The following is a 26,628-nucleotide window of genomic DNA, read 5'->3' on the forward strand; positions in this document are numbered from 1 at the left end:
CCCAGCAAAACCACAAATTCGTCATTATATACTGGCAATAGGCAGATTGCAACCACAACATAATTCTTTGATTTCTTTTAAATTATGAAGCTTTTGCTCTTCAGTGTAACCTATGAAATATAGAGTCCTTCAGCAATACATTCTATATTCAGTGGAGGCTGGTGGCTCCAATGTCAGTGGGGCAGTGGATCTGCTCTGGGTTTCAAGTCAGAACCAGTCAGAACTCTAACGGAACTATCCAAGGTGCAGAGCACCTCCACTGTCTATATCTAGATCTGCACATGAAGTAGGATTGAGGTGGCAGGTAAAATGGACTTTACTAGTTCCCCTCTACTCAGCACTGGTTAGGCCTCTTCTGGAGTACTGTGTCCAGTTCTGGGCACCGCACCGCACTTTAAGAAGGATGAAGACAAGCTGGAGAGGGTTCAGAGGAGGGCAATGAAGATGATCAGGGGACTGGAAACAAAGCCCTATGAAGAGAGACTGAAAGAACTGGGCAAGTTTAGCCTTGAGAAGAGAAGACAGAGGGGAGATAGGATAGCGCTCTTCAAGTACTTGAAAGGTTGTCACAGAGAGGAAGGCCAGGATCTCTTCTCGATCATCCCAGAGTGCAGGACACAGAAGAATGGGCTCAACTTACAGGAAGCCAGGTTCTGGCTGAACATCAGGAAAAACTTCCTGACTGTTAGAGCAATATGACAATGGAACCAATGACTAGGGAGGTGGTGGGATCTCCCACACTGGAGGCATTCAAGATGAGGCTGGACAGCCATCTGTCAGGGATGCTCTGGCTTGGATTCCTGCACTGAGCAGGGGGTTGGACTTGATGGTCTTATAGGCCCCTTCCAACTCCACTATTCTATGATTCTATAATTGCAAGTGGATGGGAGGGGGAAAATAACATTTTGGATACGCCCCTATGCAATAAGTAGATAAATAAGAATCTGGGTGAAGGATGGACTAGAACTTTTCCCCCTTGATGCACTGGTTTTCTTCTTGCACGGAGTCATTATATCTGAGGGAGCATGCCCACAAGCCCCCCCCCCCAGTTTGGAGTTAAAGAGGCCACAACAATCACCTCATGACTCCACCACCTCAATCTGCTGCATGTTCGGACTAGACTATGAGGCTTCATAAGGATGGCTCCTTTTGTCCCTAGATACTTCTGGGCACATACTCTGGACATGACATCACATGGATTTCTGACTCCTTTGACCCCCCTGTTGTACTCGTGTTGCAAGTGGATGACATGTTTTTCCGGAAACTCCAAGGCCTCTCTTCCCCTGCCTGCCACAAGGTGGTGGTGATCAGGGCCGACTCCAGGTTTGAGGGGAATCTCAGCAAACTGTCCTCTTGTGAGTCCCCTTCTATGTTGTAGAGCCCAGGGCTTACTTGGTGTCAGCAGTGATCAGCAGCCACTGACAGCAATGCTGTAATGAGAACCAGGCACCATGGAGTTGCCATTCGAATTCGCCACAATGGCCCCTAGGTAGCGCTGCTCTGGGGCATTGTGGGAACTGTAAATGGTGGCCCTGGAGTGATAAGAATGTAAGAAGACCCCTGCTGGATCAGACCGAGGGTCCATCTAGTCCAGCATTCTGTTCACACAGTGCCCGACCAGGAAACCCACAAGCAGGACATGAGGGCAACAGCACCCTCCTGCCCATGTTCCCAAACAACTGGAGGTAGCACAGAGCCATCAGAACTAGTAGCTATTGATAGCCTTCTCCTCCAGGAGTGACGCTGCGGTGGTGGCACGGTGGGGAATTTAAATGGCGGCAGGCTTCCCAAGCCAGGCACCAGCAGCTGGTGTGCTGGTGCTGGCTTGCCAGAGATGCTCCCCCCGATGGTGGGTCGGCAAGAGGCGGCAGTATGCATATGAATGCCAGATCCACACAAGTAGGCCCAGGTGAGTGGATTTTTCCCCATGCAGTGCTTCACCCTCTTTCCTAGACAGGCGACGACTGTGGGTGGAAAACCCGTGGGATTCAGCTTCACAAAATAAGGTGACAGTACATTCTGCTAGCCAAAGAGACACAGCAGACAGGTAAGCTTCAACATCAGTTACACCTCCAGTAATTAGTGCCTGCATTGAGAAAGGAGGCATTTGGAAAGAGCCAATTTTGGTATGTCCATAGATCGTGCATAGTGTTACCTCCTTTTAATGTGGAAGCTTTTTGCTTTACAGCTGCCTAAATCTTCCTACCTGTATGACTGGAGAGTGTTTAAAACAAGATGGCTGTTGTTACTGAAAAGGGGCTCTGATCCAGGAAACCAACCCCAATATTTTATATACCTTTTATCGCAGAGGGCCTTTGGTGTTATGGCAATGGAGGGTTGTGTCCAATATTGTCCATCTTCCAGCAGAAAGGAAACCACTGGTAGAACGGATTTCCCCTCCTGTTGCAGCCCTCCATACATCCCCAACCTGCTCTAGCGGGCAGAGTTGGGGGGGGCGCCCAGAGGGAGGAGAGCAAAGGGATGTTCCACTGTGGATGTCTGATCATATGACATTGGATGGAGCCCTTAATGGCCTCTCATTCGCTGCTGCTATTTATCTAGCATGTTGCTGCTTCTACTTACTTAGCTATTTTCACAAAATATAGTAACAGTAATTCCACTACCTAGTGTTTTGAATTGTTATTTAAAATAATATACTGTTGTTTCAGTTGCTTTCCATTTTGCTACCTGTCTTGGGCATCTTATATAGAATGGTGGAATAAAACTACTCATAATCAAAATCAATCCACCAATTGGGGGTGGGGGGAGAATGTGAAACAAGCTACGCTGGTGCTGTCCTAATGTACACTGCATGACAAATGAAGCTTCTGGTGCCATAGTGGGATTTTGCCTGTAGTTCAATAGTGAGCTACTTGTGGCCCTCTAGGCTGGACTACAGCTCCCATCAACCCTCACCACTGGCTATGCTGGGCTGATGGAAGTTGCACTCCAACAACATCTGGAGGACCACATGTGATCCACCACTACTCTTGCCTACTGAGTTGGGAAGCAGGCAGCAGTGCATCATGGGAGAGGCAGGGAAGACTGCAGGCAGGCAAATGTGTACTCCGGCTCCCGTCTGGGCGTGCCACAGTCCCCTGCTGCCATATGTGACATGGATGCCATAGGTTGGCCATATTAGTGGAGATGAGAGACATTAGCAATCTACCTCTTCACACCTGTTTACAAATGGACCACTCCCAGCGAGAGGGGGGGAAGGGTATAAAATCAAGCTGAAAAATCTTTAATTCTTTTAATGTTTCAAAAGCATCTCTCTCTTGTATTTCTATACTGCCTTTCTGAAGCCAACTGAGGTGGTTTACAAAACATTCAGATAATAAAAACTACAGGGGAGTATCCAGTCTGGCATTAGCACCAGCATAAATGACGTTGTGCTAGTGTAAGCGACCTTTAGTACACAGCCAGTAGTTTGCTGGCACGACAGGTTTCCCCGGAAAACCTGTCGTGCCTGCAAACACTATTGGCTTTGTGCTAGAGGTCACTTAACACCAGCACAATGTCATTTACATTAGTGGTAATGCTGCACTGGATACTGCCCACTATCAAAAACATAGTAAAACATTAAAAACCATAACAATTTAAAAAGCCAAGTTAAAACGATGCATCTTGACCCCATTCCTGAATGCAGAGATTGTGGGGAGCACTTGTGACTCCAAAGGGAGTCTGTTCCACCTCAGTCAGCTGGTGAGCAACACATATACAGCAAGCAATTTGAAATGGGTAAAAGAGCAGGGAGAGGGTTAGGGGTGGCACAGCCTACTTACTGATGATAGGTTCTCCTCTCTCCTCCGCCCTTGGCTGTGCCGATTGATGAAGGAACGTGCAGAGAGTTTGTAGTGATTCAGCAGACACGTGATGACAACCACCATAACCATCATTACCACCACGATTATGATTATCTGTACAAACTCCAACTCCGCTACAAGAGAGAGGGAGAGAAGAGAAAACAACGTGTTTTGAGACGTCCAAAAATACGAAAAGGCACCAAATAAATAAAACCCTATAAAGGTACTTCGTGTCACAATGCAAGTGAAGAAGTACAGCTGCAACAACTTGCAACAAGGATTCAAAATTGCCAAACCCACAGAATGTCCAGGAGTCCACTACAGGGCCAGGCAACTTGTGGCTCTCCAGATGTTTTGGCCTACAACTCCCATCATCCCTTACCATTGGCTATGCTGGCTAGAGTTAATGGGAGACACAGGCCAAAACATCCAGAGGGCCACAAATTGCCCACCCCTGATTTAAAGGAACAAATACAAAAGGAATGCAGACATAATACCAAGGGCTAAGAGTATCCAGTCTGGCATTAGCACCAGCATAAATGACGTTGTGCTAATGTAAGCGACCTTTAGTACAAAGGTTAGCAGAACCCTCCAAAGTTAGAGAGGTAGAGCATCCATCTTTCCCAACCAAGACATGGATGTAGCAACCCTTGTATTGCCTAAAACAGAAACCAAACTTAAAAATGTGTCCAGGATGCCAAAGTCAGGCTGGGTTAAAACTAACCAGGTGACAACCCTGCTCCAAGAAGATTCAGTCAGCCAGGTTTTGAATCAGTCATTCCTCAAGTATAAATAATTTCTCAACAGCTAAAACTAAATATGCCACAATAAAAGTAGAGCCAAAGAGATGTCAACCAATTGCCCTGCACACTCTCCAAGTCAATAGTTTAATAAATCAGCCTCCCCTCCTCTCACAACCCATAATGCGCTGTGCAGTGAATAAGTCATGGGAATCTAGTGAGGCAAGGTTGCCTGGAGGGCTAGGATGCACAGCAGGTTCTGTGGGCACTAACTTTGCTTCAGATAAAGCTGCAAGAACTCTAGGTTGTAGAATGCATCGTGTCAGAGTGGTTGATAGCTTTGTTAGAGCTCTACAGATGATCCAGGGCTCAATGGGTCCAGCCAAACTGGACTCGCAAAGCTTCATGACTGCCAACGTGTAATCAATTTCAGTAGAAGAAAATTTATCGTCTGAATCCATCATAAGCAAGGCTTTGGAGAGGACTGGCTCCATTGGAGCCAATTTTAATGGAAGGTACGTGGTTGTCTCACACTGCCTCATGATGCGTACTACAGGACTGATAGTCAAAACAAGAGAAGGAGCCACACAGTTTACTGGATTGAACCGATGGTCATGCACCACTCGTCCTCTGGCCCAAACAGGGGACAGATTAAGGCAGGTCAGGAAGAGGTGCAGGCTTCCACTGGCAGCCCTCCATGCTGCTAGCCATGTTCCAACTGGACTGTTTCATAGAATCATAGGGTTGGAAGGGGCCAGAAGACCATGGAGTCCAACGCTCTACTCAATGCAGGAAGCCCGATTCCCAGGCAGTCTCCCATCCAAGTACTAACCAGGGCTGACCCTGCTTTGCTTCTGAGATCAGACGAGATCAGGTGCATCCAGCCCTTCGCTAGTAAGCAACAATTCTAAAAGCTGTGCTAGCTAGTTTATTTCCAAGCACAAGAGAGTGGGACTAGGCATCAATTAAAGAATTGTTACTTCAGCCATCATCTGTGGTGCTAGTGCCAAATTGCTGGCATTGCCAGGCACCTGTTGAGGCTTACATCCCAGCAAGGGGGCCACTGCTGGCCCCCAGAGGCTCCTGGCCCTGCTGCTCCACCGTCATTGCTGTCACTGCATGTTTACTTGCCCAGTCCAAGCAAACAAGCAATGACAGAAGCAAGGAAAAGGAACAGCAGCTTCTACTCATCTTGCCTTCACCCTCTGGGCAGTAGTGTGGATAGGGCAAGTGAAAGGGCAGTGAATGGGCAGTGGTGACAGCAGTGAGGAGGAGGAGGAGGAGGAGGAGAAGCCACTGAAGATATCTAGCCCAAAGGTTGCCCAAAATCCGGGAGGTGGTACCGAATATCTGTCTTTTCACATTTAATCAAATGCTTTGCACCTTGGACAGCTCCTTTAGCGTTCTGACTGGTTCTGACTGAAACCTGGAGCGGATTCACCGCAGCCACCAGCCTCCACCGCGTGTTGAAGTATGTATCTCTCCTACCCCAACACAACACTTGTAGAAGTGCGCTAGACACAGATCTAGGGTGGCCATGTGTCCACTTTTACAGAGGACCATCATCCCTTTGAAGGACTGTCCAGTCTAAATCCAGTTTAAAGATAAAGGCGCATCAGAAGGGATTCACTGCCCCACTGACATCAGAGTCACCAGCCTCCACTGAAGATAGGTGCTTTCTTTGGGGTGGGGTGATATTAGAAAGAAGTGTGAAATATCTTGTAATGCAATTATTCTCTGCTAGCAGGGAAGTCCACCTTTAATATTTTCTATTCTCTGTAACAGTAACATGCCAAGAAAAAAGCCTAAAAATCAAACCCCACACACAGCCCCCCAAATGTGCCTTTAACTGCTTAAAGCTTGCAGCTTTATTAAATACACAGTCTACACACAATTTTTAAAATCTCTCTCAAGGGAACATTTGCCAACCCTGCAAAACTTTCAAAACATGTACCCGGAGCCCACCTAGCCCTCCCCAAACTGCAAGAGATTCCTCCAGATTTCAGCCATACCAAGCAAATCCACTGAGTGACACACAGCTGATACAAACAACAACAACGAAGTCTCGCCCTTCCGTTGGAAAAGCTTTTCTTAACCTACGTCGATTCCAAACCATTCCCAGCGGCATCCACATACCAGACTTCCAGACGTAATTTAATTCAGGGCTCCGTTCAGCCAGCTGGCAGTGGCAGCTTGAATGGCTTGAGTTGGCACAAAAGTGTATTGCGAAAGAAGCGGGCCGGGGGGGGGGGGGAAGAGGAAGAAATGCAACCCAAGCCGCCAAGCAAACAAGAACAAGCAACAACAGGCTACTAGTTAAACTTCGGTTGAGTATGAGAAGAGAAAGAGAGGACAGGCCTTTGGCAGGAATAACTCCATGGGTTTGAGGATACAGTTCCCCACGCTTTGCTTGGGCTGTGGCGAGGTTTTAGAAGGACAGAATTTGATCCCAGAGGCACAACACAGTCATTGGATAGGTACGATTATTCCCAGGCAGTTTTAGCCTAGGGAGATGTATTCTCTAAGCAGACAGCACAGATGCACCCTGCCACAGCTCTCTTTCCTGTTCGTGGGCCAAGAGATTAATGCTGCAAAACACACAGATGCTCACCTGTGCTTCAGGCAGAAAGGAGAAAGGAAAGTAGGCCTTTCCCTTACAGGCTTTACCCTTCTGACTCAGGAATTTTGTGGAGAAGAAATGGGGCCAAGACTTTATCAAAGATGGGGCTCAGCCTTAGAAAACAGAGACAAGTGAGGCCCTAATCAACACATTACATTAAATGGGTACTTTGCCCTTGCATGTCTATTCCCCCACTTTAAGATAGCAACTGGGGGGGGGGGTAGGATTGGGATTATGGGGGGCAGTGCCAGCTGCAGGTTTTTGAGGTCCTTGGACAAGACACCCGCAATGGACCCCCTCCTACAGCGAGCCTACCTTCTACCTTCACACTGCCATCGGCACCAGCTGTCACTGCTTCTCATCATCTTTCTCATTGCTGCTACCACTTGCTTGCTTGACATGCAGAGAGCCAGGAAGCGAGCAGGCCGTGGCATCTACTGCTCCTCCTCCTCACCATCGTTGCCTGGGCCACAGCAAGAGGCAGGTGAACAAGCAGGGGAAGAGGAGAAGCAAGTCCAGGGGACTCTGGTCAGTGGGCCCCTGGGATGGAGGATTCACCTTTTCTGCTCTCACTGTGGCCCACCAAACATCACCTCTGGGCTGCTGTCTGGGGTGGGAAGGAAGCTGCCAGCTGTGGGGGATGATTAATCCCCTCCCTGCAGTACCAATCCTGATTGTTGTCCTCCCAGTGGCTATTTTAAAAGGGGGGGGGGGAACCAGATGCAGTAGCATGGCCCTGAGTTTGCATTGGTAGGCAACCTTCTAGCCAGGTGAGTTCATAATATACTGCAGGCTGTCACAGTTACACAGCCACTGAGGGAAGGGAGTGCAATTCACACTGTGTGCATGACCTAGATCCTCCACACATACACCTGCCCCTTGCAGAATGAGATCCAGACCCGCCACATGACAGTGGGTGCCCTGCAGGGTGAATCTCTTCATGAGATAGCCCCTGCCAGCTCCTTTCTCAAAGCTATTCTACTGGAAAATATCCTCCACGAAGACCTGCAGTAAGGGAACCGCCTGGCTATTTTAAGCTGTGGGTGAAATTCAGCCCTATTGGTCTCCTTGTCCCACCAACAAACAGCACAATGCTTATTCTGTCCCCCAACACCCCCAGCTCTGTGTGAGATTTTCCCTATCAGTTGGATTCCTCACAGCAGCTGCATCGATTATCAAAGTTTAGTGACTGACACTCCACTCCTCTGTGTTTAGCATGCGGTGAACATTCTGTAGCATCACCGCTTACCCTAATGGATGGGGATAGCCTAGATGTGCAATAGGTAAATTCTATCCCACACTTTTTTGTTTTGTTTAATCAAGGGGAACGTCACATACCTTCCAGTTAAGTTTACGTGGGCAGGTCATTAGCCTCACTAAGAGAACAACATGTCTAGAGTTAATAGTTTTTAGGCTGTGGTGCCTGTTTGGAAAACTGGTGTGAAGCAGTGCTTGAATTAGGTGTATTTAGGGACAGAAGCAGCCCTCTTGTGACAGACCCCCATAGCTACTAGTTTTAGAATGCTATGGGGAAGCACTGTTAGCTAAAATGGGGAGCATCAAGCAAAAGGGGCTTGTGGGTTTAATTTGGGGGCTCCCTACCTTTCTTCTCCCACCTGTCTCCATAATTTGAACACTGACATCACGCCTCAGAACTAAAATCTCCCATATCAAATTATTCTGAGAGTTGTTTCACCCATGCTCAGGAACACACAAGCATGTGCAGAGTGCCCTTCTTAAGCTACTGAAGCACTGGAACAAGTAGCCATGGAGTAGGAATCAGAGGCAAGCTAGCAGACATGTGCCCTAGTCCTCCTGCGTGTGATTGCTTTAGAAAGCAAATTGAAAGAAATTGGCATGGGCAAGGGGGAGAAATGCTTGAAGGAAGGCATCAAGCACCATTGCTAACTATTTTTATCCAAACTATGTTCACAGAGAAGCAGCCATGGAAACCATTGCAAAATCTGCTCTCAGCCACCATGTTTTTTAGTCAAAAAACAAGCAAACCTCTGGAACAAAAAGGACCATGTGATGTCCCTACTGGGTGTTTTTTTTAATCTATCAGTGAGTGCTGACTGGGTAAAAAAAAGTGGGGGAGAGAAGGATAAATTTAATGATGAGATTTCCTTTTGGCATCTAAGAGTGGTTAAGTGCCAGTGAAAGCAAATGAAATGCCGAACAGACACCCCAGCTCTGCCAGTTACTTTGGATAACAATCTGCTAAGTGGCAGCTGCTGTGCCAACCACTGGTTATGCCCCCCCCAGTATTAAATTTTCAACATTTCTTCCTAAAGGTGCCCCAGATAACTTCAGTAACTGTAAACCATATCCTTATAAAAACTTTTATTTGCTTGCTTAACTCTGAATTAATTAATTTGAGTTCAGCATAACCTATTCCCTGATCTGGCTTGTCAGCCGAATGTGGTTTTTATAAAGGATATAACCACTACCACTACCACCTCCTCCTCCTCCTCTTCTTCATTATTATTATTAAAGTAATTTATTTACATAATTTAATAGCCTGCTTTTCATATCGTGAGAAATATCTCATAGCAGCTTACTATTAAAACAAAACAGCAGCCATATAAAAGTTATTACCTCCCATAACAAATTCTAGAAATAAAACATACCATAAAACAACTTCTTTGGAAAAAAAAATGGCTGGCCCCAAAATACAACTAATAACTAAATAACGCCTTTGAGCTGCAATGGTGCACCCAGTCCATTGATTTAAGCAGCCTAGCCTTAAAACCTGTCTACAAAAACAGTTGCTGAAGGAGGGGGGTTCATGTTCTTGCCAGCCCACCCATGCCAGGCCACTGAATTGGGCACCAGTCTTCAAGGGCAGCCCCACATAGAGCGTAGTATAATAATCAATGCTGGAGGTTAAATAAGCATGGCTGTTGGTGGCAACATCCCTAACTCTCCAGGAAGGGTTGCAGTCAACATATCAGCTGTAACTGATAGTCACCCTCAGCCAAGATATATGAACTCAGAAAACCTACAACACACCTTAAAAACTGTTTACTTAAAGAAAACTCTATAATATACTATGGAAAATGTCTAATAATGTTGCCCATATCATGTTCTCTCTTTTTCTTTCCTCCCATTCCTTCCACACAGCACTGCCAGTGTGTACCCCTACCCCAATCAGCACAACCTTGATGATTCACACATCAACTGAGCCTTATTTACTAAATTGTTTTCCTCAATGTCTTCAGCATCTATTGGAACAAACGATACCAGTGAGAGCCTCACTGGAACCAAATTTGTAGTGGGGGCTGAAGGACAGAGATTTTACCCAGCAACAGTATAAAACTCTCCTCCACTCCCCTGCTGCTTCCTTCTCTCACTAGCTTTCCAAGCGTTAAGCAAGAGCCCTATTCTCCATTCAGAAAGTATCATATAGTGCGCATATTGTTCTGAACATTTCCATCCTTACCACAGCCTCTCACAGGGGATTGTCTAGAGAGCCTGTAAATAAACAGAGGCCTTTAAATCGCCTCAAAACTGGCGTGGGGGAAGAGGCAGTGCTTTCCTTTGTACCGTAATGAGATACATGTCCAAAAACGTGGCGCAACTGGCGTCAAGGTTTGAGGAGGAGGGGGAAATAACAAAGCCCAGTCACACACAGGGCTGTCTGCCTCATTTGAATGTTTAGCCCTTTAAGAGGGGGGGGACACACATTCAAGGGCTCCCTTTGTAAGGAAGCCTCCCTGCATAACCAAAAAGGAGGAGATGCATGACGTCTTGGCCCTTTTGTTTCATTGCAACCATGAGGGGTTAAAGGTAACAGTAACCCAACAGGGGGACAATCCTCCTGTCCTTGTGTTAACCGTTTTCACCCTGGGCACGGTTGGCTGAGTCCAGACAGCTTTAAGCACTCTGGCAGACAGACAAGGGAACCTCAAGGGTAGATCCCGGGCAGGCAGTTTTTGGCAGTCACATCACGCACTCTAAGAGGCCACTCAGTACCTTCTAACTGATGGGAGAGTTGCAGGGGGCCAGGATAAGTTCATAGAGAAGCCCATGGAATTGGATGCCTTCCCCTCTCCCCTCTGAACCAGCCCGATTTTACGAGTGCTTCCCTTCAAGGGCAGGAAGGGGTTCCCATAGACTCTATCTGTGTCTGTGTGTGTATATATAAGGGGCTGAAGGCAGCAGCCTGCATTTTGGGGAGAATAAGTACTCTTTCAGCACATTAGGATTTGCAGAATATGATGCCACATGCAGGATCAGGCATTCTCTTCCCCTCGTGCAGCACTGTGTCTGTTTTATTCATTCATATTATTACATTTGTAATGCCGTACGTTCAATTTTTACATCACCTTGGCTGTCTTTTTTGAGAATGCCAAAACAAAAAAGGAAACAACAAAAAGATACAGCCCTTCTTTTGGGGAGAGAGACACTCCCTTATTTCTGCTGGATATTCCCAGATAGTTCAGATTACATTCCCTCCAAACAGTGTCAGCATTAGTAATAGTAAGAAGAACATGGACCAGATGAAAGCAGGCACCAGTGTTTTTTGCTAATGGAATGGCATAGAGAACAAGCAACATGAATACGCTGTGTCCATGGGATCCAGCAACAATTTGAATTCAGAATATTCATTTCCCCACACAGGGGGAAAATGCACGTATCTGGGGTTTCTTGTTTATTTTTTGCCAGACCCCGAGAGAGTCTTCTGAAGCCCTTCTTTGGGTCCCACCACCACCCAAAGCAAGGTGGACAGTGACCTGAGACAGGGCCTTTTTAGTGGTAGTGGTCTATCTTTGGAACACCCTTCCCTACAGAGGCTCAGCTGGTGCCAAAAGGTATTATGTTGGCACCAGGTGTTTTTCTTAATTTCTCCAGGCCTTTCAGATAGTTCGATGTTGTTTAATCTTACTACGTTGGTCCTTAAAGTGATTTTAACACTGCCACTGTCATTAATGTTCTGTAATGTTCTGTGGTTTTATTGATTTAGTGAGATGATTGTTGTTTAAATTGCTGGTTTTAATTGTTAACCGCTCTGGAAGCTCTTTTAGAGCTGAAGAGCAGGGAAGCAATGTGATTAGATAGATAGATAGATAGACAGACAGACAGACAGACAGACAGACAGACAGACAGACAGAATTGCACTGCCAAATATTTTCTGGAGTATTAAACCTTGGTATATAGTATAAAAGTCATTAAATTAGATACCAAAGCATGTATACTACCAGCCGTTTAATCAGTGGATTAGTCAATTAAGAGAAAGATTGTTAATCAACCAAAAATTATTTAATCTGTGGGCAGCCCTAGAATTCTTGAAAGAAGGTTTTATCAGGGTTCATGATATGCAAACAATGCTATTCTGCAAGTTTTGATTTTACCATGCGTACACCAGCATGTAATCTGGTACCTGGCACTGAATACGGCTGAACTCAGAGCCAGAAGAGACATTACTTTAAAGATGTAACTAGCAACTATGTTCGTTTTTTCTTTTTCATTTTTACTGTAGAGTAGGCAAAGGAGCTCCATCTGGATTGAGATGCTAGTGTAGGGGGGCTTTAACTTTCCTCCCCCTGCAGTGGGCCTGATCCAAACCAGGGCCACCATGCCTGCAATTTCTATTGCAAAACAGTGTTCCACTCAGCGTTCAGAGAGAATCTGAGATTTTCAGCTTTCCCCCAAAATAAAGCACTGCTAAGTCCTTATAAGAGTGGGGAAGAGTTAGAGAATAGGTGAGCATCATTAGGTGAAATCTTGGTCGTCTCAGGGGATATAGCTTTAGTGACCTTCACAATTACTTGCCATTCTCACTACTACAGCTACCCTTGCCACCCCTTGTGTTCATGTATGTAGATATGTATATGTATGTATACATGCATGTGTGCACATGCATACAACGTTCCCATGGGGATCATGGTCAAAGTGATGAACAAAAGGACAAAACTATGCATAAATCTTAGAAGCTGGTGTGGAAGTTTTAAAGGTAAGAGCTCTGAAAACATCCATATACTTTAACACCAACAAGCAAGCTATCTTCATGCAACGAACACCCTATAAAGCAAAGTGTACGGTCTTCAGCTGACAATGGAAAGCCTGTAAGGAAGGGATCCTCTATAAGTTCCCTAGGAAGTGAATTCTAAAAAGCTAGTGCCACTACTGGAAAGGCTCTGTTATGAAGATTTTGAAGTACAGGATGGTACCCATTTATTGTGACTGTAGAGTTGCCTTACTGTTTATATTTTCTCTCTTTCAGTAGAGGGAATACAAGTCAGCCTACTGTGAAAGAAAGATGTCATTAATCCAGCACTATCATATATGGTGTCTCCGTGACAAGCTAGGTGGATGGGGAGCAGCCCTCCAAGTGTTAATATCAAGTGAGAATCATGCCCATCACCTAAGGTGATTAGGTTATTACTCTGGAATTCTGTTATCATTAGGTTTCTCTCCACTTACCTTATCTCCTCCATGGTGCATTTGTCTGTGGTTAAACAATTATTGTGGGGCTGGGGGCCTCACTTTTTGTATCCAATACACACCTTAAGCATCACTAGCTTCCAACTCATATCCACATCTCCCCCCATCCCCCAAAAGAGCCCTTCTAGCTCTGCCTCTATAATCTAATGGACATATGGAGGAGGCATCTTGATAGCTGTACTAAACATTCATGTCTTCCAAGATCACAGAAATACAGAGAGGACTATCTTCTCACTATACCTAGGATAGGTTGGTATATGAACAGTTAGAGGTCAGGGCCATCTTCTCTTGCATTTCATATTCATTAACTATATATTCCAGAGCTGGTAGACATGCGAGGAGCTAAATCTACTGATGAAAGTTTAATTCAAACTACTAGTCAAAGATGCTGGGGAAAAGGAACCCCTCAAAATCTATTATCACGTTAATATATTACTAGTATAACAGTGCAAGAAACTTGATCACAGTGCGGAGAAAATCCTTTGAGGAAAAGAAATAAATTGCATGAATTTATCATTCAGCTCATGTCTATTTATGTTTTTTTTAAAACCCAACACATTTTGTATTTGGCTTCCTAATCATTGTCACTTTTCAATTAGAGGAGACCTCATTCCATTTTTCTCTGTAATTTCCCCCAGGGAAAGGTGATGGATGCACCAAGCTTTATGAGACGGACAAATGTGGCTTCGAAATGCAAAGTAAGGTCACACTAATTTAATTTAGCATAATTTTTACTCCTGAATACATTTCAGAGGCAAGTTCAGACACTGCATTGAAGTGACATAACCTGCTTCTTTGTATTTTCTGTCTAGACAAACAGTGACGCTTTGGGAATCTGGGCAGCAGGAGCTGGGCGCAACGCATAGATTGCTTTTGCAAATAAATATTTTTTCGCACATTCCCATAAGCGTTATCAGTTTCAAGAACTGAGTAAAAATACTCATCCATCACTAAGGGTTGCTAGCGCTCATACAATTGTCCAGGAGTTCTTGCAATAGCCGGTTTTCGTCAATTATGGCTGTAAACCTCAAACCACTCACTCCAGTGGGACTTAATGAGGCTTTTGCAGAGAATGTGGTTCCTGCCTAACAGGACAGTACAGTGATTGCAGTTTTGATGGTACGATGGGCAGCATGACAGAGCTTAGCTATTCACTGTACAAATAGACCAACATAGTTATGTGTGTTGCCACAAAATCTTTGCTAACTATAGATAAAATGAACTTGCTTTCCAAAATCCCCTTTGTGGGGCAATTTCATTTAGTGAATGAAATCCCCTTTGTGGATTTTGGTGGCAAATATTCTCTGAATCTGTTGGTTTATGGATATTTGGTGGGTATTTGGTGGACCCACCAAATATCAGCACTTGACATCCAAAGATCAAAATACCCAAAATATGTTCTGATAACAGTCAACATTTGACAGATTTCGAGAGCTGACGTGTAGTCAACATCTTATAGTATCTGACTAGTTATCAGTCAGTATTTGACAGTATCCTTCAGCAAGTAACAGCCTGCATTTCATACTGTCCGATAAACCACAATCAATTGAAACAGTATCTCATAGTACACCTGCAACAGCATTTTGTGATTTCTGTTCTGACTCAATTCAGCTAATCAGAAAAAATCTCTTAAATGATATAAAAACACACATCACTGAATTTTTTTAAAAAACGATGTCAAATCAAAATTCAAGTGGTGAATTTTGATATAAAATTTTGAAAATGGAATAACTAATAATGTTTGTGGCACAATGATGACAGGGCTATTTAAATCTTGCTAATGTGTTTTCGAATGAATTGTTAATTACTTGTTTTGAAATGTTATTTTATTGGTATTATTTTCTTCACTGCATGCTATTCTGAGGTGGTTGTGAGCTACACTGGTCATGGTTTACTGGGGAAAGGCAGCATACCAATAAACCAATGATAATGAAAGAAAAGAGTGAACTAACTTTATAGAAGTTTTCCTACCTGGTCACCTGGAGGCAATCCTCGTTTGCCACAGATAACTAGGTGTCTGGCTTTTTCAACTCTGCTGTGTGTGACTGCACAACAGCTCTGGGACGTATCGAAGAGTCACACACTTTGCAAGAGAGCAGCTGTATAAGCCCTTGGTGATGAGGTAGAAGAAACCTGGGAAGGGAGTATGCCTGATGCTCGAACTATGGAAAGGCCAGGGCTGGCTGACTGGCAGCCAGGGCTGGCTGACTGGCAGCCAGTGGGATGGATTTGTTGAAGAGAGATTTTCAGAGTCAAGCCTAGCTCAAACTGACTACCAAAATGCAAAGCATACAAAGTGTTAAGTAGTGAAAACAGAAGGACCCAATGTCACAATTAACAAGGCCTTGTAACTAGTGTGTGGCCTTGGACTTGGATGGGCCAAGGTTCAAATCCCTGCTGTACCCCATGGAGTAGATCGTTTGCTCACAGCATCAGTGTGCCATCTGCTAAATGGGGAGAATAATAAAGCAACTACTTCGCAAGGCTGCTGTGCAGATTAATGAGAGTGATCATAAAGTACTTTGCAAAATGCAGGCAACAGGATTAATGTGTAAAGGATTATTGATAGTGCTTGGCATTAACCAAGGAACTTCCTTTCAAAATTTTAGGAAGGAAGGTGGTGATGCACATACTGTTTAAATAACAACAACAACAACAACAACAACAACAGGACTTTATACAGCTCCTTACAACGATGACCATAGTGCAGATAGGGCAATGGAGGGGTGGGGGCTGAGAAAGAACAGCTTGCCAAAGCTAATGTAACAGGTTTACGGCGAAGATTTGAAAACACGGGGCTTCCTGGGTCACAATTCACTCTTAGCCACTACCCTAGAACTCTAGAATCGTTGGAATCCTCTAGACCAGGGGTGCAAATTGTGTCCTTGGGCAAAATGTACCCAAGCCCTGTCTGGTCCCCCGCCCCAAGGAAAAACACTCTTCAAACAGGCTCTATGGTTCTTGCCACAGAAGCCTAATTCCTTGAGCATCTCCTGGGGGGCACCCTAGGAAACAGTGCGCAAAGGCTCTTGCCTACTTCCTAGCATGGTCTAGAAACAGGACCTATGGCAGGAACTATAGAGCCTGTAACTAGAGCAGTTTTATTTATTTATTTATTTCATTTCTACACCGCCCAATAGCTGAAGCTCTCTGGGCAGTTCACAAAAATTAAAACCAAGAAGCACACAGTAAAACAATATAAAATATAAAACCATTAAAACCACCATATAACAATACAACCAGAATACAACCAGAATAAAACCTAGAAGCAATGCAGAGAGTTAAAATACAGATTTAAAACAGCGAAGCTAAAAGTCTAGAAAGCTAAAATGCCTAGGAAAATAAAAAGGTCTTCACCTGGCGTCGGAAGGAATACAGTTGCCAGGTGAATATCACTAGGGAGTTCATTCCATAGCCGGGGTGGCGCATTTTCCTTTTAAGAATATAGGAAGCTGCCTTATACTGTGTCAGACCATTGGCTCATCTAGCCCAATACTGTTGACACTGACTGGCGGTGGCTCTTCAAGGTTTCAGGGAGGAGTCTTTCCAGCCCTCCCTGGAGATGCTGAGAATCGAAACTGGGACCTTTTGCATGCAAAGCAGGTGCTCCACTACTGAGCCCTCTCCATTTATTTCTGGAAAAGTTCCAGGTAACAGAGTATGGGATGTTAGGGTCCTTCAGCAAGAGAGTGGATCAGAGGAGACAGAGGGCCTACCTAGGGCGAGGAGCCAAGATTCATGGATAACTGGGCGGTTAAAGAATGGAGGTTTCTGGGAGGAGTGTTGGTTTCATCTAATCAAAGCAGGTGCCACACCCCTGAACCAAGGGGCGGGAGTTGGATTTGAATGAGCATGTGCATGCACAGCTGCATGTGAGTTGTATGCGTGTGTGTGCATGCATATCGGCACATACATGTGTGCCCCCCACCATCCCAGCAGATACCTAATACAGCCCCCAGGGCAGAAAAGTTTGTGTGCCCCTGCTCCAGACAAAACACTGCTGCCCACTGCATGGGCCTTCAGAGAACAAAGAGAAGCAATGAAAAGCTAGTTGCATGGCAAATTCTGCAGACTGCCAACTTTACCATATTTCAACATTCAGTCCACAAACTAGATGGCTCTGGTTTGTTTGTATGCTAGGACCCTTTGTTACATTAAAAACAAAATAACCAACAAGCCCCAGGGTATTTCTGGAAATCCAGGAAAATCCAAATGTGTTAGAAGTATATGCAGACTTCCACGATGCTACACTGTATTGTAGAGATATAGTGAGGCAAAATCTATTTCCTAGAACAACCTAAAACTGACCTACTAAATCGCCCTCCCCTCCCGCCTCATACACACCCTGGCTGGCTGACAACCAAGTATGTGCAAGATCCAGTCATGTCTGGACTCCCGGCTGCCCACGAAGGCATGAGGGAGGGGGAGTGTCTCAAATTTATGAAAATCTAATCTTGTTAGCCAATGCAATCTGTGTGACAAGGCAGGGGGAAACTCATTGTCATTCTCACCAGCAACCCCCATGTGACTGACTTGCAATGGGCAAAAAATTTCATTTATCTCGGCTCCAAGCACAGGCCCGGCCAAGGTTTCTTCCTGATTTGAATGAAGACCTGCTTTGTTAGAATTGCAAGCCAAATTGAAGCAGACATGTAAAGGAATAACGTTGCAATAGAAGCCAGGTACCTTTCAAATGCTGTAGCCACTGAGCAGTTGCAGACATAAAAATGGAGAAATTGTGTTTCTCTCTCTCTTTATATATATACATATATGTGTGTGCACGCGCACACGCGCATGTATTCAAAATGAAGACTCAACTCAGTTGCTATCTTTGCCACAAAGAATATTCCTCTCCCTGATCAGGTGAAAATGTGCTGCTTCAGGGTCAAATGACACCCAGTGCTTCTTAACATTATGCTTTGTAGCTCGAAATATGATACATTTCTCACTCTTCCTCCAAGGAGATCAGGATGGCCAGCCTAGGGCTTACCCACATGTTATGCTCACAACAGCCCTCTGAAGCAGGTTATGCTGAGAGTGTGTGACTGGCCCAGGGTCCCCCAGTGAGCTTCTATGAAGCTGCCTTATACTGAGTGGTCCATCTAACTCAGTAACGTTTACACTGAGTGGCAGCAGCGCTCTACCTTTCCTCCAAAGAGCCCAAGGCGAAATAAATAATTCTCGTCTTCTCCATTTTATCATCACAGCAACCCTTTGAGGTCGGTAAGGATGAGTAAATGGCCTGGTTTGCACATAATGCTAACCCATGGTTTATTTAAACCATGCTTTGTTGGCCAGGGTTTGTCTGGCAGATGACTGAACAAACTATGGTTTTCTCAGTCCCTGGGTTGTTTATTTCCCTCCTCCCCTGCCCACTCCCTCCCTGTATCCCAATTGCTTTTGTGGCACTGCAGTACTGGCATGTAAACGGGTCGAGTTTATTGACTGCTCTTGCCCACTATCTCCGTAGCCTGGCAAAACAACCCATTACCAACCCATGATTCTGGGTTCACATGTAGCAACAACCCATGGTTTAAACAATCCACTGTTCACATCCCAACAACAAACCATGGGTTCTCTTCATGGGTTATTCATGGTTAACAATCCATAGTTAACTCACAGTTTGCACATAACAACCCACAATTCAACAAACCATGATTAATTAAACCATGGTTTGTCATGAGGTGTGAGCCAGGTCAGTGACTGGCCCAAAGTCACCCAGTGAGCTTTATGCCCAGGTGTCCCCAGTCCTAGACCAACACTCTAACCACTACACTACACTGGCTTTCCACATAGAAAGCTGCCTTATACTGGAGTCAGACCATTGGCCCATTTAGCCCAGTACTGTGGACGCTGACTGGCAACAGCTCTTCAGGGTTTCAGGCAGAAATTTTTTCAGCCCTCCCCAGAGATGCCAGGGATTGAACCAGGGACCCTCTGCACTCAGAGCAGGTGCTCTACCAGTGAACTACTCCCCCTAAAATCATTCTGTTAATCATCCTGATAGGCTCTACACCACTGAGTTACAATCCCTGCCCAGGTCACCCTAATCCTAGAGAAACAGCATCCCTTTTTAGGCACTGATTCTTGAAGAATGAATGCACATGTGTGTATGTGCGTATGCAACTGTGTATGTGCATGCACACTTGTGTTTATGCACAGGGTAGGACCTCAGCAGCAGGCCCTCAACTTATGCACATCCATTTGAGCATCTGTAGAAGGCCCTGTGTATGTGCACAGAGGCACTCTGCAGCTACTGTAATGAACATGCTGGGTCAATGCACGTGCATTCTCCTGCAACGAAATGCCTGAAGGGGCCAGTGGAGGCTGGTGGCTCCGATGTCAATAGGGCAGTAAATCTGCTCTGGGTTTCAGTCAGAAACAGAACTCTAAAGGAGCTATCCAAGGTGCTATACATACACAACACTGGCTCGCAGGCATAGCACATTAGGTGTGAAGGGAGCACAAATGCAGAAGTGACCTTTTCTCTATTTAGCACCCCTGCGAGGGTGAGCAGCAGTGGATTAGACCAGCCTTTTCCTAACCCAGCACCCTCCAAATATGTTGGACTATAGTCCTGTAGTTCAACTACTAAGTCCTGTAGTTCAACACATTTGGAAGGCCAGTTTGGGGAAAGGCTGGGTCAGATTACTGCTTTCCAATCCTCTGGTAAGGTGGCCAATTATAAAAAACAAAGTTGTATATTTTTTTTGTTAGAAAGCGAACCATTTTCACACCGGAGCCCTTTTAAGAACTCTTGAATATATGCCACCCAGACTCGGGGCTATCTGCTAGAACTTCATCTCTTGTACCCCTATTTGACTTAGCTCTTCAATTGCCTTCCCCAAAAGAAATTGTTCAGGTGAGTATCTGTCCAATGTCTTCCAGAGCAAATGACGGCCGATATGACAAAATTCATTTCGCTTCTCCGCCATCTTCCTATCCTCCTTCAGTAATCCTTTCATACCCTTTTTCATCTCATGGTCCAACTGCCTCCCTGGCTGGCTTCCCGCTTCTAATGCATGTAAAGAAATGTTAACTGCTTGTTTTAATGTATTTGGCAGTATGATCCTCAAAATCTCTCTTCTTTTTTGTTCTGATTTGTGCAAGATTGCCACATCTTAAAGGAAGCCTTCTTGCCTTCTGTAGTTTCCTTGACTTTGCTCATTAACCATGCTGGCATCTTCTTGGATGTGCATGTACCTTCCCTATCTCTTTTTCCCCACCTTGCCAGTGGGCCCTTGCAGCCACCTAAGGCAGAGTGCTTGCTCTGTGTGGCTCAGTGCTCCCCTCTCTACAGGGCTCCCTTCCTGCCTAATGTAAAGCAAGCATGCCCTATTTTCATCTGGCAAAACATTCTGAAAAACCAGGAAATGAATCACTTTAACAAGGAACAAGTTTGCCTATTAAATATGGAAATTTGTAATAACTTCCAGTGTTGCCGAGGCCAAATTTTAACAAGAGGGAGGCAAAACTGGGCATATGGAATGGAAATTGGGTTGCAGCATTATATAGTTGCTGCTACTACTGCTATTTCTCCAATTATTATATAAATCAGCAAACCAGAGCTAACAGGTCTGAGGATGAGGCTAGTAAAGAAAGAGGTGATGTGTAGCAAGGATAGAAGATCAGTCCACAAAACAGATGGGGAGGTATGCTGGACACCTAACTCCTGACCACAGGGAGCTCTGTCCAGTGCTATGCTGGGCTTGGAGCTTTCAGACGCTGCCAACATTTCCCCAAGCATTGCCACACAACCATTTAATATATTCCCCTGCATGAGAGCATGGCTTCCTTAATGGGTAACATTTGCCCGGGTCTGTGCATGTACGTGTGCGTGTGGTGGGGGCCTTCTGGGTGGTGGGGGAAGATTAAGAATAGACTGAAAAATCTTGCCTCTCAAAGAATACAGAAGCAAAAGTATGCTTTGCACAAATTTGTACAGCACCCCAGAGGCAATATATGGGGTCTTGAAGGAACTTGCATAGATGTCCTGTTTTTCAGTGGCAGGCTCTCCAATGATGTTTCTTTTCTAAAAGGTATCTATAGAATGTGATCTTAAATCAGCATCAGTATGATTTTTCCTTTACTCACGTATTGCTGGAAGCTACTGGAGAGGATGGGGTGGGTGTGGGTGGGGGGAGTGTTGCTTGAATACTAAAGCTCCTCAGCTAAGCACAGACACCTGTGCTGAATTCCAGAGATTATACTGGATAGTTAGCAGAGAGGAGAGAAAAGCAGAGGGATAAAAGGATTAAAGAGGATTCACAAAACATACATGAGTTGTGGGGTTGGAAAGATAAACTGGACCTTCCTATGGACTATATGTCAGCACAAATTTAGCCAGGGACATTTGACGGCCAATGTGCTCCCTGCATCTGGAAACCTCTTAGATTTAGGTGATCTTGGGAAAGCATCTCTCAGTCTCCATTTTCCATCAGTAAAATAGGAGGAGGAGGAGGAGAGACAGATGGGGCCATTCGTACACTGTGCCAATAAATGCAAATGTTACTAACACAAAAAATAAAATCCATATTACTGTAATACCTTTATTAGGCTAACCAGAAGATTACCAGAAATGCGCAAGCTTCTGAAATCCCCAGATCGCTTCATCAGGCAAGATGTCATAGAAAGCAGGTGGGGTAGAATTGGGGAGGGGGCAAAAAGCTGACTTGATGATGAGGTTATTGTCTTTATGTTCAAAGATGGAAAGGGGGAAGGGGGGTCTTACAGTAATAGGGATTTTGGAATGTTATGGTCAACATGGCTAGCTTTGCTTTTTGTGAAAAATAATAATGCAAATCTGCCTAATTTGCATCTACCAGATTCTACCTGCCTACTGGACTCAGCACAGAGGTCCTCTGTGGATGCAATGTTAGGAAATTAACCAGTGGAATCACATAGGGCTGGAGGTTTAAAGTGAAGCATTACTCAGTATAATTTTACGAAAAATAGACAAAAAAAGCAAGGTTGCTGAGATAGAGGTTTCCAAACTGTTCATCCTCAGGCAACCCTTTCCACATCACTCCACATTTGAAGAGCTGCCTTTCACATAGAGAACAAATTTGTTCTCTGGGGTTCCAGAGAGTGCGACCCAAACCAATGGTTTCAAATTATAAGGAAGGGTATTTTTTGGTAAACGTCAAGAATAATTTCCAGATGAGCTGGTTTGACAGTGGAACAGTCAAACTGCTTTGGAAGATGGTGATTCTCCTTTGTTAGAGGCTTTCAATCAGAGGCTGGATGACCACCTATCGTGGATAGTGCAGCAGCAGATCTCCTGCATAAGCAGGGGGTTGGTCTAGATGGCCTTTGAGGTCCCTTCCCACTCTTATGCAGTGGAGGCTGGTGGCTCCAATGTCAGTAGGGTGGTGAATCCACTCTGGGTTTCAGTCAGAACTCTAAAGGAGCTATCCAAGGTGCGTAACCCATTTTGCAGATAGGGTTCAGCACTTTGGATAACTCCTTTAGAGTTCAGATTGAAATCCAGAGTGGACTCACTGCCTCACCGACATCGTAGCCACCAGCCCTCACTGCTCTTATGATGCCATGGCTCCTCTATCAAGGAACTCCTTCATGTCCACCAATGGACTCCAGCACCACAACTTGTAGAGGGCATGCTGGGGCATGTTCTAGGCTATGGAGCTGAGTTCATCTGGAGCACAGGCTAGGCTTGTTGGCCCTCACTGTTGCTCCGCTTAAATGGAGAATGTGGACTAGAATGCATCTAGCAGTCATTGCAGGGGTTGGATTGCAGGGGTTGGATTGGTAATTGCATTGCAGGGGTTAGACTGGTAATTGTAGGCTGTCTTTCAGGGATGTGAGCCCCTAATAAGCTTGTGAGGCATCTCAGAGTTCCCTCCCTGGGACTAGGGTGGCCATTTTTGCATCACCCCAAAAGAGGACAAACCCCTTCATGGATCACTGCCTTGTTGTGGCGAAGGGGCTTGCGAAACTCAGTGAAGCCATAAGCTATGCCGTGCAGGGCCACCCAAGATGGACACGTCATGGCAGAGAGTTCTGACAAAATGTGGTCCACTGGAGAAGGAAATGGCAACCCACTCCAGTATTCTTGCCAAGAAAACCCCATGGAACATATCACAAGGCTAAAAGATATGACGCTGGAAGATGAGCCCCTCAGGTCAGAAGGTGTCCAATATACTACTGGGGAAGAGCAGAGGGTATTTCCAAGTAGCGCCAGAAAGAGTGAAGCGGCTGGCCAAAGCTGAAAGGACACTCAGCTGTGGATGTGTCTGGTGGTGAAAAGAAAGTCCGATGCTGTAAAGAACAATATTGTTTAGGAACCTGGAATGTCAGATCAATGAATCAAGGTAAGCTGGAGGTGGTCAAACATGAGATGGCAAGATTGAACATCGACATCTTGGGAATCAGCGAACTAAAATGGACAAGCATGGGTGAATTTAATTCAGGTGACCATTATATCTACTATTGTGGGCAGGAATCCCTTAGAAGACATGGAGTAGCACTCATAGTCAACAAAAGGGTGGGAAAAGCAGTACTGGGGTACAATCTCAAAAACGATAGAATGATCTCAGTACAAATCCAAGGCAAACCATTCAACATCACAGTAATTCAAGTCTATGCCCCAACCACTGATGCCGAAGAAGCTGAGGTTGATCGGTTCTATGAAGACCTACAACAACTTCTAGAACTAACACCAAAAAAAGATGTCCTCTTCATCATAGGGGATTGCAATGCTAAAGTCGGAAGTCAAGAAATCACCGGGATAACAGGCAGGCATGGCCTTGGTGCACAAAAAGAAGCAGGACAAAGGCTAATAGAGTTTTGCCAAGAGAACACGCTGATCATAGCAAACACTCTTTTCCAACAGCACAAGAGGCGACTCTACACATGGACATCACCAGATGGTCAATATCGAAACCAGATTGATTATGTCCTTTGCAGCCAAAGATGGAGAAGCTCTATACAGTCAGTAAAAACAAGACCTGGAGCTGACTTTGTTGCAAAATTTCGGCTTAAATTGAAGAACGTCGGGAAAACCACTAAACCATTCAGGTATGACCTAAATCATATCCCTTATGAATATACAGTGGAGGTGAGGAATAGATTTCAGGGATTAGACCTGATAGACAGAGTGCCTGAGGAACTATGGACGGAGGTCCATAACATTGTTCAGGAGGCAGCAACTCAATCCATCCCAAAGAAAAAGAAATGCCAGAAAGCAAAGTGGCTGTCTGATGAGGCTTTACAAGTAGCTGAGGAAAGAAGGGAAGCAAAAAGCAAGGGAAAAAGGGGAAGATATACCCAATTGAATGCAGAGTTCCAGACAATAGCAAGGAGAGACAAAATGGCCTTCTTAAAGGAACAGTGCAAAGAAATAGAGGAAAACAATAGAATGGGAGAGACTAGAGATCTCTTCAAGAAAATTGGAGATCTCAAGGGAACGTTTTGTGCAAAGACAGGCATGATAAAGGACAAAGAAGGCAGAAGCAGATAAGATTAAGAAGAGGTGTAAAGAATACACAGAAGAACTATACAGGAAAGATCTTAATGTCCCTGATAGCTATGATAGTGCAGTCACTGAACTTGAGCCAGACATCCTCGAGAGTGAAGTCAAGTGGGCCTTAGGAAGCATTAGTAACAACAAAGCTAGCGGAGATGACAGTATTCTAGCTGAGCTATTTAAGATCCTAAAAGATGATGCTGTTAAAACACTGCACTCAATATGCCAACAAATTTGGAACACTCAACAATGGCCACAAGACTGGAAAAGGTCAGTGTACATTCCAATTCCAAAGAAGGGCAATGCCAAAGAGTGTTCAAACTACTGCACAATTGCGCTCATTTCACGTGCCAGCAAGGTGATGCTCAAAATCCTACAAGCTAGGCTTCAGCAGTATGCGAACCGAGAACTACCGGAAGTACAAGCTGGGTTTCGAAGAGGCAGAGGAACTAGAGATCAAATCGCCAACATTCGCTGCATCATGGAGAAAGCAAGAGAATTCCAGAAAAAACGTCTATTTCTGCTTCATGGACTACGCTAAAGCCTTTGATTATGTGGATCACAACAAACTGTGGCAAATTCTTAAAGTGATGGGAGTACCAGACCACCTTACCTGTCTCCTGAGAAACCTGTCAAGAAGCAACAAGAGGGTCAAGAAGCAACAGTAAGAATCGGACATAGAACAACCGATTGGTTCAAAACTGGGAAAGGAGTACGACAAGGCTGTATATTGTCGCCCAGATTATTTAATTTATATGCAGAGTACATCATGAGAAACGTGGGGTTGGATGAATCACAGGTCGGAATTAAGATTGTCGGGAGAATTATCAACAACCTCAGATACGCAGACGATACCACCCTAATGGCAGAAAGCGAAGAGGATCTCAAGAGCCTCTTGTTGAAGGTGAAAGTGGAGAATGCAAAAGCTGGTTTGAAACTCAACATGAAAAAAACTAAGATCATGGCATCTGGCCCCATCACTTCCTGGCATATAGAAGGGGAAGAAATGGAAGCAGTGACAGATTTTACTTTCTTGGGCTCCAAGATCACCACAGATGGTGACTGTAGCCATGACATTAAAAGACGCTTGCTCCTTGGGAGGAAAGCTATGGCCAATCTAGACAGCATAGTAAGAAGCAGAGACATCACCTTGCTGACAAAGGTTCGTATAATCAAAGCTATGGTTTTCCCAATAGCAACGTATGGCTGTGGGAGCTGGACTATATGGAAGGCTGAGCGCTGAAGAATCGATGCTTTCGAACTGTAGTGCTGGAGAAGAGTCTTACGAGTCCCCTGGACTGCAAGGAGGTCAAATCAGTCAATCCTAAAGGAAATCAACCCTGAGTGCTCTTTGGAAGGACAGATATTGAAGCTGAAGCTCAAATATTTTGGCCACCTAATGCGAAGAGAAAAGTCACTGGAAAAGACCCTGATGCTGGGAAAGACTGAAGGCAAAAGGAGAAGGGGATGACAGAGGATGAGATGGCTAGATTGCATCACCGATGCAATGAATATGGACTTGAGCACACT

At 45.0% G+C, this 26,628-nt stretch overlaps 1 protein-coding gene across 3 annotated transcripts in view; it reads right to left on the reverse strand.

Moving 5' to 3' along the window:
- PMEPA1 (prostate transmembrane protein, androgen induced 1) overlaps nt 1-26,628 on the reverse strand; it is a 94,117-nt gene that overhangs the window by 9,850 nt on the left and 57,639 nt on the right. For all 3 annotated transcript variants that reach the window (XM_084854240.1, XM_084854239.1, XM_084854238.1), the window contains exon 2: nt 3,786-3,940. In XM_084854240.1, coding sequence (XP_084710366.1) covers nt 3,786-3,940 — 155 coding nt within the window. The remainder of the gene's footprint in view (nt 1-3,785; nt 3,941-26,628) is intronic.

This window comes from Heloderma suspectum, chromosome 4 (genome assembly GCF_057233095.1).
Source record: "Heloderma suspectum isolate Gila_16-S chromosome 4, 16-S_ref, whole genome shotgun sequence".
Taxonomy (NCBI): domain Eukaryota; kingdom Metazoa; phylum Chordata; class Lepidosauria; order Squamata; family Helodermatidae; genus Heloderma; species Heloderma suspectum.